We start from the raw sequence: 12,659 nt of genomic DNA on the forward strand, positions 1-12,659 counted from the left end.
CATTACCAGCCCGGCCCCCGCCCGGCGCGGCCAGAAGCAGCCAGCGCGCGCCCCGCCGGCCGCCCCGCGCCTCCCGCGCTCCTCGGGCCGCGCCCGAGCGCCACGCGGCGGAGCCCAGCCCCGGCCGGCGCCCCACAGCCCGTCGCGGCCAGGCGGGGCACCCGGGACCGCGGCGCTGCCGGACACGTGAGTGCGCCCTGCGCGCCGCCCGGCCGAGGTGTGTCGGAGACCCCGGCTGCGTGCGCAGAGCGAGAGCGGTAGCGACTTTGAAGTGCGGAGGGGTAAGTGTCGGGAGGCTCCTGGGGCTGCCGGAGGTGGCACAGATCCCGAGCTGGGGGACAGGGGGCAGCCAACGGCACGGGCAGGGTCACCGCCCTGGGAAACCTCCGCCTCCGCGTGTCCCAACCCAGCCATTTGGGGGCGAGAGGGAGCGGGCGGATGAGGGAAGCGCTGTGGGGTCCGGGACCAGACCCACAGGGCCGGCAGGGCTGGTCTCCAACTCTAAGTTCCGTCTCAGTTCCGCGCCACTGCCGCTCTTTCCAAATTTTACCAACAGACGCGCGCGAGTCTGGGGGAACCCTGCGTCCGCTCGGTGCGCGCGCTGGCCGCTCTATCCCCGCGCTCCCGGGAGGTCTCGGGAGGCGCATGGAGGGCGGGATGGCCTAGTGACCACATCTTTTCCTTTTATCCAAGCAGAGCCTCGGCGCGCTCCCAGTACGGCTGACGTTCCCCTCACCAACCGCACCCATGCTTCTGGCGCGGATGAAACCGCAGGTGCAGCCCGAGAACGGCGGGGCGGACCCGGGACCGGAGCAGCCGGTGCAAGGGCGCAAAGCCGCGGAGCTGTTGGTGGTGAAAGAGCGCAACGGCGTCCAGTGTCTCCTGGCGTCCCGCGATGGCGACGAGCAGCCCCGGGAGACCTGGGGCAAGAAGATCGACTTCCTGCTGTCAGTGATCGGCTTCGCGGTGGACCTGGCCAACGTGTGGCGCTTCCCCTACCTCTGCTACAAGAATGGTGGCGGTGAGCCCCCTGATGGGCTGGGGTTTGGACTTGGGAGGCTACCTGACCGCAGCAGTGGCCAGGACCGGGGCCGGGATGGAGGAGCTGGGATGCGCGGGAGAAGAGGAAGCACGCGAGCGAGTCTGGAGCGCAGAAGGGTCTGCACGGGGCTCACGGAAACAGAATTGGAGTCCTCAGTGGAAAGGGGAAGTGGAGGCTTGCCCCTGGACAGTGATAGGTGCATGAGGAATGTAGGTGATCTTTTGATGGTTCGCAAGAAGATTTGGAGAGCTCTGCAAGGGGTGCCAGAAGTGCACAGGATGTGACAGCCAGGCACACAGTGATCCTAACTCCAGCACTTTGAGTCTTGGGGCAGGGACCTCTGGGCCAGAAGGGGAGAGAGGATGTGGGTTCCCTGAAGGCACTTGGGAGGCCTTGCACTCTTGGGGACAGAGACTCTGGAACTGAGACCCACAAAGAGAAGCTAGTGTCAGAGAGCTCCACTGTCATGTTGGTGTTTGTTTTGATGGAGGGGCCAGAGTGCACAGTCTAGGTAGGAACGGGTCTTTAGGGACGAAGAACTGGCCCGATGCTTGAGGCAGGTGAAGCCTTTGCCCCCTGCAGCCGCCTGGGGTCCTTGGCTCCGATGCAGGGTGGAGTAGGAGAGGGGCCTGGAGAAAACTCCAGTGGAAGTAGCGAGGCTCTCTCCCCTTTCCCGTGCAGGGTGACACGATACCCACTTGCCTGGGATGCAAGTCTAGAGACCAACTATAGCCCAACCAAATGGCAGAGCCCTGGAAGAAGCAGCTTGGGGGGACAGGACACAAGGTCCTAAGACCCTAGCTCCTTCTTGAGGGCCTTTGCTCGTGGGTGCCTAAACCACACCAGTCCTGCGCTCCTTTGCTAGAGTTCAGGGGTGCCCTGCAGAGAGCCTGGAAAAATGACAGGAAGGAAGAAGTTGGCACACGGGGGCTCAGCTCTGGAAACTTCTCTCTATTCCCTGGGCCATCCCGCCTGGCAGTAACTGTAGCTCAGGACTCCAGGGGCTCAGAGGGAGGCAGGGCAGATGTTTCCTTACCTGGAACCAGGTAAAGGGAAAGCTTGTGATCTGCCCCATAGGGTCTGGGACCCAGCTGTTTGCTTCAGTGTTTGCTCTGGACACTTGCTTTGGTGGAGAAATGGGAAACGTGACCCAGAGGTGACACTCTTCCATGTTTGGCTGCTGTGGCCTCTCAAGAGTCTCTGGTCAGGTGTAAGAATTCTGGCCCTTTGGACCCAGGAAGGGAGGAGATGCAGCTTCCGTGTATTTTTAGCAGGTGGGGAGGTGATGAATGGAAGACAGACTGAGAGACCCTGAGATGTGCCATCCAGCATGACCTCAGTGACCATCTGAGACCGTGTGTCCCCAGACAGCAGAAGCCTCTATCAATAATCAGCAATATTTACAAGTTCCTCCCTGGTGTGAGGCACAGTGCTGGGCTCTGCCGGGATCACCTAGATAGATTCATCACCACACCTGCCTGCCAGGAGCTTCAGTCACCTGAAGTGTCATACGCCACCCCCACGCCACTGCCACTGTTATAAGCGTTGGGTGAAACTCCAAGGATCCCAGATGGCCAGCCGCACACATCAGCTAGATGGATATTCTGGGGCCCCGCAGACACCGTGTGCTCACTTGGTCATTGCCACCAATTGTGACCACCTGCTGCCTGCAAGGTGATATACCAGGGGCTCAGGGCACAAACATAGCCGATTTGTCACAGGTTCCAATTTGTAGGTAAATTTGGCCAGAAGCTCCCTCTCTTGGGTCTGCTAGCCCTGTATATCACCCACCTGCGTTGTTCGGTCATTTATTGCTTTGTGTATCTGTCACCCACACAGACTGGGGCACATTGAGGGCATAGACTGTCACTTCTTCCTCCATTTCTAATGCCCAAAGTAAAGTCTAGATCCTAGGAATGTGATAGAAGGTACCCAACAAACTTCTGTTGAGTGAATAAATGAATGAAAATGGTCCAAGTCCTCAGAGACCTAATGCCTATCCAGAAACACTGACTAACCCAGAGAGGCAGCATGCGCTGGGAGGGGTGGGGCCAGCAGTCTAGAAGTTAGGGGCCTTGGCCGTGGAGTCCCGGGTTCCAACTTCTGGCAGTGTGATTTGGGGCAGCCTCTGAAGCCTCAGTGTCCTCATCTGTCAAATGGAAAGAATGGCTTTCAGCTCAGAGGATAAGGACGTGATGATATGATAATGCCGGTGGAGAGCCAGGCAGAGAGCATGGCCTTAGTAAAGGTAGCTGCTGCTTTTCCTTAACAACATTTTGATGACGTGTGACATGGGTGGGAGAGGTGACAGGCGCTCTAAAAGCCCGAAGAGGGGCTGCTTGGGAAAGATTCGGAGGTGGACTGTGCTTGGAGCACCGCCCCAAGGAAGGGAAGGGAGGTGCATGGACAAGCCTTGAGAAGAAGATAGGAGGCATTTTATTCGAGAATGCACGTGCGATCATCGCAGAGACTAGGAGTGCGGGCTGGCGGGAGGGCAAGCCATCAGCGATAAGGGCGGAGAGACAAGTTGGGGCCCGGCCCCGGAGACCTTGAATGCCAGGCTAAGGGGTGGAGAAGTTGTCCCAGTGAATTTCCATTTCTGGCTGGGGTGGCCATGGATGACACAGGGGAGCGAGGCAGCCTCCCATTTCCGTCGCAGACTCGAAGGCAGATCCTTTTCTCCTCACCCCTCTGGGGGAGCTCAGCTGGCCCCTTCTGAGCTTGATCTCTGCGGAGACCCCCTGGCTGCTCTTTGGGGATCAATTCTTAAATGTAATTCTAAAGTCAGCCCCTGAGATGGGCAAGCAGGTTGGCAAGCAGCCAAAAGACCCAAGTTTGAATCCCAGCTCTGTTTCTGTGGGCACAGCCCAGCCCGTCTCTACGCCCGAGTTCCCCACTACAGCTAGAGGTGAGCATAGGTGACCCCCAAGACCTGTCCCTCTCCGATGACCTGGCTCGGCTCTGCACTTAAGCCCGGACTCACCTGCCCTGTTTATTTCATGGCCTGTGTTCTCCTCTGGTGCCAGTTTACCAAAGTAACCTCCGCGCCTGGCTGCTCACGCTGGCCCATACTGGAGGGTGTTTTGAAATGGTAAAAGTGCCAGGAGTTTAGGCCCCCGGCTAATACTTTCTGAGTTAATTCCTAGGAAAGATGAGCCTGCCTGAACATCTTCCCATAGGCCAGCTGCCGGGACTCACAGATACGGGAAGCTGCCGATGGGGAATGCCTTGAAATTTCCAGGGTTCGGAACCTTCTCAAACGGAGTGCCGGGCAGTGGGGCTATTTTCAGGGTGCTAGATACTCCCCCTGCACCGGTGGTGGTCTTGGGCCTGGCCGCGCTGACGTCCGGGGAGGCGTAGGCAGATCGACCGGGTCCCCATGTCTGCCTCCCTGCCAGGGAAGGGGTCTCGGCAACGGCCGCTTCAGTTTGAGACAAGTCCTGTGCCGTCAGACACATGGTCTCTAGGTTCAGACAGACCCACGTTTGCATCTGAGCCTGACACTTCCTAGAAATGTAGTCTTGGACTCCTCCTCTCCGGGCCTCAGTTTTCTTGTGCAGAGAAGGGGAAAGAGTATACTTTCTCATCAGCAGGGTGATGACGTGTGCAACATAGTGGGGGTTCAATAAATGGACCCGCGCCTATTATTGTTATCATTTGGTGATTTTTAACCGCAGGCTAGACCCAGTGGCATCCTGGTTTTGGAGGGAGCAGAACTAATTCTAAGGAAGAACTGAGGAAGGGGAATAAGGCTGGAAATTAGGCACGTCTGGGTCACGGGAAAGCAAGAGGCAAGACCTAGGCTTTGTTCCAGGTCCTGGCAGTCCAGCCTCACCCCACTGCACTTTCCTCACCTGGAAAAGGGGGATTAACAGTCCCGCACCAGGTCCCGTGAGATGTGGTTCTGGTCCCGGATAGGGTTCTCCTCCTTTCCTGAGTAAGCTGAGCATCTCAGGTATGCACAGCCCATGGGGGGCAACCCTCTCGGCCAAAATATCTGGGCTTCTGGAGGCTGGGTGTGAAACGTGGCTGGTACAGAGGTCAGAGGTTTGCAGACTCAATGCCCTCACCTCCAGCCTGGCTGTAGGAGGCCGTCTACACCCTGAGCTTGCCAAGCCTGACCCTGACGCTGACGGTTCGGCTCAGGTACACAGGAGCCGGCCAGTTGGCGTGGCCCTCCTCTGACGAGTTTGCAGGAATGAGGTGCTCATCGGGGGCTAGAGCTGAGACTTTAAACCGGGGTCATCAGCAGGAGGGGGCTCACTGCTCTGAGCTGGCCGTAAAAGATCTAGAGAAGCTGTTTCCAACAAGATGGGATTTCGTGGGGATAAATGCTACACCCTGTCCTGTGGTCCCAGACCCAGCTGCCTAACTAAGGATTAGGTCACCATGCAAGTAGAGGAAGGCCCTGGGGATTTCATTAGCTGCATCCTCCCTGTGACTCCCTTCTGGGAACCATTTATTTAACCAGAAAACATTTCCGATGTGCTCATCATATGCCAGGAACGTGGAGATGAGCAAAAGGCAATCCCCATCTTGAGAGAACTCTTAGTCTATTGTAAACATCCTTAAAAGCTAACGTCATTTGGGGTTCTGTGATTGGAAGTATTATATCCCAGATGAGGGGGATGAGGTTCTACTGATCTTTGTGAGTTGTGTTGCCTTCCAAAATACAGTTCTGAGCATCCCAAACGCCGTCTTATTTGTTCATTTTGAAGAGACCAGAATGGAGATAGGAAACGAGAACCTTCAAGGAGCTATATGGAAAGCCCCAGAATTCTTAATAAATATCAGGTCAGACCCTGCAAAGTTGACAGCAGAGAGAGAATCGCCCCATGCGGAGGGGAGCCCCAATGCTAGTCTCCCTGCTTTTAACCCCCTTTGCCCTCCTTAAGGGAGCAGGGGTGTTAATCCGTCAGGAAGTGGGCATTTCTCCTTGCTGGGGATGTTCCCGGGTCTCAGATCGAAGGCCCGGAGGTCAGCGGGAAGCCCCTAAAGTGACCGTGCTGCTCGTTTTGTGTGGAACTTCCTCCCGGAGCAGCAGGCATTTCTGCAGAGGGGTGCACCTGTGCTCCTGGCCAATCTCAGTAAAAGTCAGGAGGACTCAAGAGCTGCGAGGCTCCACTTGGGCTGAGGTTAAAGGGATCCTGGGGCCAGTGGGCAGGGGCAGTGAGTCTCGGGGAGGAGGAAACATGAGTGGTCACCGCATGGTTCCAATATCCTACCCTGGGCAGAATCTGTGTTGACAAACATGAATGATCTGGGCTTCGTTTATTGTAAGAAGCGGAGTGTTTCTCTAAAGAAATGGCCGTGTGAAGCCAGCTGTTTAACTGGCAGAGACTTGGGGGTGGGGGTGGCGGGTGGCCCTATGCCCGACACACAGCGTGCACAGCATTGCTTTGGACAAGACTGATCTGTTCCATTCTCCATGGTGCGAAGGACAAAAAGAAGGTGGAAAGTGAAGGCTGCGGGGGAGGGATTTGGGGAAGGCAAAAAAGCAGTGCCGGCCAGAGGGAGAGGTCGGCTGCCAGGTTCAGCAGAGCCTCAGCTGGCCGTGGGCACCTCTGAAAGGGGGACGGCCACAGGGGGAGTAACCGGCCTCACTCGGGATAGGGACGTGAAGGGTCCGGGGGACCGCCTCCACGTCCTCCTGTGCTGGTGAGCCTCCAGCAGGCATTCGGCGCTGTGCTCCGTGCGGGACCCGGCCACCGTCCCCTGCACAGGCACTTGTCAACTTGGCGATTTCCAGTTTACAAAGTTGCACTGTGCGCGCTCTGCGGTGTGACGGTGGGATGTGATTCCCGTTTACAGAGCGCCTGCTAAGCACCAGGTAGTTACTTCTCCTCCATCGTCTCCAATTATCACAGCAAACCAGAGATGCACTGGCCAATTCTCCGGCTCCCCAGACCCCAGCGGGGTGTCCTACAATTCAGTCCTGACACTGGCGACCGGGAGTTGGCAGACCCCTCAGGTTAAGGACTCAGTCCCGCAAGACTGCCCCCACTTCAGATGCCACCCATGGGTCTCAAGCTGTCACCTGTGCTTCTGACCACCTGGCTATAAGTCAGGGGTTTCCAGGATCCTCTCTACAGGTCAGTAATGTGCCACAGCAGCTCATAGAACTCAGGGAAGCACTAACTTACATTTTCCAGTTTGTTATAAAGGGTATGGTAAAGGATACCAATGAGGAGGTGTATGGGGCAAGTTCTGGACGAGTCCTGAGTGCGGGAGCTTCTGTCCTCATGGAGTTGGGCTGGGCCACCCTCCTGGCGTGTGCTGATGTTCACCAGCCTGGAGGTTTTCCAGGTTCCGTAGTGCAGAGATTTTTATGGAAGCTTCATCACGCGGGCGTAATCGATATTAGCTTTATTTGTCTCCAGCCCTTCTTTCTTTCCTGGAGGTTGGAACCTGGGGCCGAAAGTTCCAAGCTTCTAATCAGGGCTTGGCTCTTCTGGTGACCAGCCACCGTCCAGGAGCTCACCGGGAATTGTCTCATTAGAATGAAAGATACTCGTATCACCCAGAAAACTCCAAGGGACTTAGGAGCCCTGTGTAAGACATTCCTATCACCCCCACTCAGAAAATTACAAGGGTTTGGGGCACCTGGGTTGTTCAGTCGGTTGGGCATCTGACTCGTGATTTGGGCTCAGGTCATGGTCTCACACTTGGTGAGATGGAGCCCAGTGTGGGGCTGTGCGCTGACAGAGGCGTGGAGCCTGCGTGGGACTTTCTCTCTGCTCCTCCCCTGCTCGTGTGTTCGTGTTCTCTCTCCCTCTCTGCCTCTCTCTCTCCCTCTCTCTCTCTCTCTCTCTCTCTCTCAGAATAAATGAATAAACATTAAAAGAGAAGAAGAAAATTACAAGGGGTTTTTAAGAGCTCTGTCTCAGAAACCCAGAGCAGAGACCAGATATAGTAAAACCTTGGATGGCGAGTAACTTGTTTTTCGAGTGTTTCCGCAAGACGAGGCACACATTTCTAAAAAATTTTAACTTGATAAAGCAATGATGTCTTGCAATACGAGTGGTACGTGACGTTGAATGTCACATGATCACAACGGAGCCAATGATTCGGAGCCAATCGTTCTTCTCTCTCTCTCTCTCTCTCTCTCTCTCACTGCGGAATTATAGGTAATCGTCTCCTAGGCTCAGGTGCTCCGTCTCAGGCCGCGGTGTTTGGCAGAAATCAGTGACTTTTCCAGAACGTTGGAAGGTGCCCATGACTGGCAGTAGTGTATTTTTGTCCCTTCAAAGCACCGATGGACAGTCCTTTGCTTTTCTATACAAGAGGAAGCTTAGGAATGCTTGGCTTCCTTCTAGGTCATTGGATAAGCTCCTGGTTAAAGTCGTGCGAAAAGAAAAAGATTCCATTGAGCCGATAGATAGCAGTGACTCTGTTAGGGATAGTGAAAGTCGTCCTACACAGTAACCCTCCTCTCTCCCGTCTCCCTTACACCAGCCACGAAGGTCTTCCAAGGTAAGCGCAGGTTAATCTGTTTATTTTTCTTCATGTTTTGAATTTTCTTTCTTATTTTGCGTCCTATTACCATATTGTAATCATTTTTATATGAATATTTTGGGGCTGTGGAATGAATCATCTGAGTTTCCCTTATTTCTTATGGGGAAATTCGCGTTGATATACAAGTGCTTTGGATCTGGACACATGTTTCTGGAATGAATTATGCTTGCAAACCAAGGTTTTACTGTATCCGTATTCCATACTGTGTCACAGGGGGTCTTCCCCGGGCCCTGTGCTTTAGACAGCCCTGCTCCGCCCTCTTTCCCTTCTCACCGAGGCCTGCCCACCGAGAACACTGCCCCCCTCCCCCCACCCCCGCCACCACTCCAGATACCGGTTCCCAGTCATTCCCTGTGCAAACGCCCCAACCTCCTTCTGGGTCTGAACGGGCCTCTCGCTTCATTCCTTCTGTAATGTGCACAGGCCGCAGGCCCCAGGGGAGGCCAGAGGCCTGTGGTCTGCAGGGGTGTGGACAGAGCTTAGACATGTGTGTGCAATAGTCCATACATACGTGCAAAAGGCCTTGCGTGTCCCTGGACAGAGCTGAGGTGGGGCTCCCCCCTTCGCCGCCCCGTTGTGGCACAGGGCTGTCAGAGGCGAGGGCTCCAAAACGGAACCTTATGATAGAACAGTTATGAACGTGCACTTGTCGAGGCACGAAGATAGAGCATGTTTGATTTAAAAGGTGCAGCCTGATGGGTCATGTGGAAAACCGTGGCCATGTGCGGTGTCCAATGCCAGGGCCACCTTGCCCCCCGGCCCCACCCGCGTGCCTGCCGCGAGCAGCACCGGCTCTCATGCAGATGTCACCCTCTCTTGTGCCCGCCCTTATGTCTACTATGCCTTCAGGGTGTTCAGGGCGAGGGCACAAATCTGGCTACTCTCAGCATTGACCGAGGTTTTCTTGGAACTCTGGCGAAAGCCGCAGCCGCTGCCCATCCACAGCTGAGCCACGGGCGCCGAGGGAACAGTCCCACGAGTCTTCACTTCTTGATATATCAGGCTGTGGCCAGAAGGCACAGCTGGAGGCATCTGGCCCTCAGCAGACTGGGAAGTGGGTTCCCTGAGGGACCCAGCTCTCCTTCCTGCAGCCCCTCCCTGGTCATACTCTCTCCAGCTCACCCCGGATTCCCAGTGGGCCTCCGCCCTTCTGCCTCCTGCTGAGGGCCCTGCAGACATTCCCTCCCCTTTCCTGAGCTCCTCTCATTTGCCCTCCTCATCTGCCCCAGCGCATCCCACTCGGAACTTGGTGCCCCTGGGCTTCACTTCCTGAGGGCTTGGCATTTGTACAGAAGATTCCAGAACCCCTCTCTGACCAGTGCGGTGCCTCTTTAATGGTGAGGTTGCAGGCAGTGTGCCCTGGGCTAGCAGTGATGGGACGGATGCTTTCCTTACTAAATTCATCCGAAGGCCATTTGTCAGAGTCTCTTTTACGGCCCACAGGTCTTTCCTCGGGTGTTCGTGTGTGTCACTGTGCAGAAGGGTCACGAGTGTGCACGGGTGTGCATCTGTGTGCGTGCATTTGTGTGAAGACTGCCAGGAGCTGAGAGCCTCAGGAGATATGCCCTGTGGGTGCTCCTCTGGGTCTGTACACCAGGACCTGCGTAACCAGAGAGAGCATTCCAGAATCAAGACAGGATTGTGGGCTGTGGCGTCTGAGGTTCTCAGCTCTCAGACCCTGTGCAAGGCCGGTTTGCAGCTGGTACTGCCACGTAGCAGGGCCTTGGGGATGTGGTGGTTATGGGCCTTGCAGGGCAGTAGCTTCTGGAAAGTTTGCAGTCCAGCCTCAGTTTCCCAGGAGCTGCTGCAGGGCTGTTTCTAAGCGAGGCCTCCTCGGCTGACCTCAGGCATCCCTGAAACCCCTTTCTGGCTCTCCAGCCCTGCTTCAGCTTCCTCCAGATCTTTCTGCAAGGGGGCTTGGCCCAGCCAGCTGGTCAGTGTCTTCTTTCGGAATAAGGCACTGGCCCCTGGGCAGCTTTCTGGTTTTTATGCACACTCAGCTGCTCCATCATTCTGGAGTGTTCTTGGGCTGTTTCCTCCTGAAGCAGTGGCTGGGCTCACATCACAGGCGCTCACAGAGAAGAGCCTCGGGCTCGTGCAGACCTGTCATCCTCCTTCCTAATCTCCTCTGCTGGCACTCCCAGCCAAGCACAAGAGGAGACGAATGTCCATCTGGGCAATTTACCTACCTGTTGTAAACCCGTTGTAAACCTCCGGCCACCCGGAGGTTTGGAGTGGGGGACATTGGCCCGAGTGAGACGCCTGGTTAGTTGGCTGACGTTGCTCTTTCCCTTTGCTGTGGAAAGGAACGCCAGTGCCAACATCTGAGCCGTGAGCCCCGCTCTTTCCTTCCCCGCCGTCCCTCGGGCCACCGACCTCAGTCTTCAGACCTATTCAACAGTCAGATGCGTCTGTTTCCCCTACTCTCTGGCTCCCGTCTCCCGAGGGCAGTAGCAAGGCGGTGGGAGACGGAGTGGGGCTCAAAGGGATGTCCAGATTATTCTAGTCTGGACAAGCAACTTAACCTTTCTTAGCCTCAGTTTCCTCATCTGTTGAGTGGAAGTAGCGGTAATTACGTCTCAGGGATGATTTCAAATGAAGAATTACGTAAAAGCTCAGTGTGTGGCTCGTCATATAACAGATGTTCACCAATGTCACCATCACCACCACCAACTACCTCTGTCACATTACCAGCGTCCGTTCCATCGCCACCACCACTACTGCCAGCACCGTGGACAGATGAGAGCTCAGGTACCAGGTCGGCCCTCTCTGCGTGTGGGAGAGGGAGAAGGACAAGGTAGAGTCTGAAAGCAAGAAATGAGGAGGGGACGAGAGAGGGTGGCACGTGGGCATTCAAAGAGGTCCAGCAGGGAGCAGGGGATGGGGTATTGGACCAGTATATATGACCAACTGACGAGATGGCTAAGCTGGCCCCAGATCCCCAGTTCCAGGACAGCCTCCCCTCTGAGACCCTGTTCAGCCTCACGTCCCTCACTGAAGCTGGAATATTCTGGCGTCTACAAATTATGTTGGGAATGGCTCTGGAGCTCTGGAGGCAGGCAGACCTAGGGCCAAACCCCAGATCCATCACTTACTGGCTGGGTGACCTTGGTCAAGTCACTGGATTTCTCCAAGCCTCAGTTTCCCCCTCCGAGAAATGGGCATAGCAGTTGCTACCTCAGACTTAGGGTCGATGGGATCACGGATGTCCAGGGCCCAGTGCCTACATGATACGTAGGAGGGACTCACTTCCTGCTAGTGTCTTTCCTGTGCCCACAGTGCTGGTCCTTCTCTTGCTTCGGAAGGGACTGGATCCCAGAGCACTGGGGCCGACACTTCACGCTTTGTCCTTAAGATCCCTGGGCTTCCCGAGGAGCAGCCCTGGGAAGAAAGTGGGGGCTCAGCCTGAGTAAGTGAGACTGGGTGAGTTTGAACCTGGGGTGCCGCGTGACTTTGCCATAATTCCTCGCTAGCTTGGAGCCTCAGTTTCCACGTCTGGAAAATGGAGATAGCAATCATCGCTGCATCTTAGGGTCACTGTGAAGGTCGAAGGAGACCTTGCATGGAAAGCACCTGGAACACGGCACAGGATGTTATATTCCTCCTGCTACTGTCATTAAATATTTCCCGGCTTCTGCACTTTCCTGGTGTGGGCGGGCCAGAGAGTGTTTGGTTTCCAAGGCTACTGCATCTCCGCCAAAGGCCAGAGGCGGGGACGAGTGTGGATCTGGCCTGGCCACCTCCAGCTGCGTCAGGAAAAGGAGCTGGCATTTTGCTTCGGTCACGCTGGCAGCCTGGGCTGACATGGCACGTATCCCAGTGAGTCACCTAACGGCGTCAGAGCCCGGTAAGCTCGCCCCAGGCTGCCGGACACGCTGAGCATCATCTCTGAGACTCACACACGTCTCATCCCAGCAGGAATTCTCTCGGGGATGAGTTGCTGCCCATGGCCAGGGGCTCTCACTGGTGTCTGCGATGCTCTGGGTGGGTTTCTTCCCTGGTCAGACGCTCGCTCTAGGGATTATTTGCCTTCAGTCGCCTGTAGCAGGGGGAGCCTGATGCGTTCGAAGACCTGAATGTGAATCCTGCTTCTGTCCCTTAC

At 55.8% G+C, this 12,659-nt stretch overlaps 1 protein-coding gene across 1 annotated transcript in view; it reads left to right on the forward strand.

The window, feature by feature from the left end:
- Window positions 1-208: 208 nt before the first annotated feature.
- The window catches only part of SLC6A2 (solute carrier family 6 member 2), a 46,867-nt gene continuing 34,416 nt past the window's right edge, over window positions 209-12,659 (forward strand). The window contains exons 1-2 of the mRNA XM_042969816.1: window positions 209-281; window positions 697-1,021. Of these exons, the coding sequence (XP_042825750.1) occupies window positions 748-1,021 (274 nt within the window). The 5' untranslated portion in view covers window positions 209-281; window positions 697-747. The remainder of the gene's footprint in view (window positions 282-696; window positions 1,022-12,659) is intronic.

Source organism: Panthera tigris, chromosome E2, assembly GCF_018350195.1.
Source record: "Panthera tigris isolate Pti1 chromosome E2, P.tigris_Pti1_mat1.1, whole genome shotgun sequence".
Taxonomy (NCBI): domain Eukaryota; kingdom Metazoa; phylum Chordata; class Mammalia; order Carnivora; family Felidae; genus Panthera; species Panthera tigris.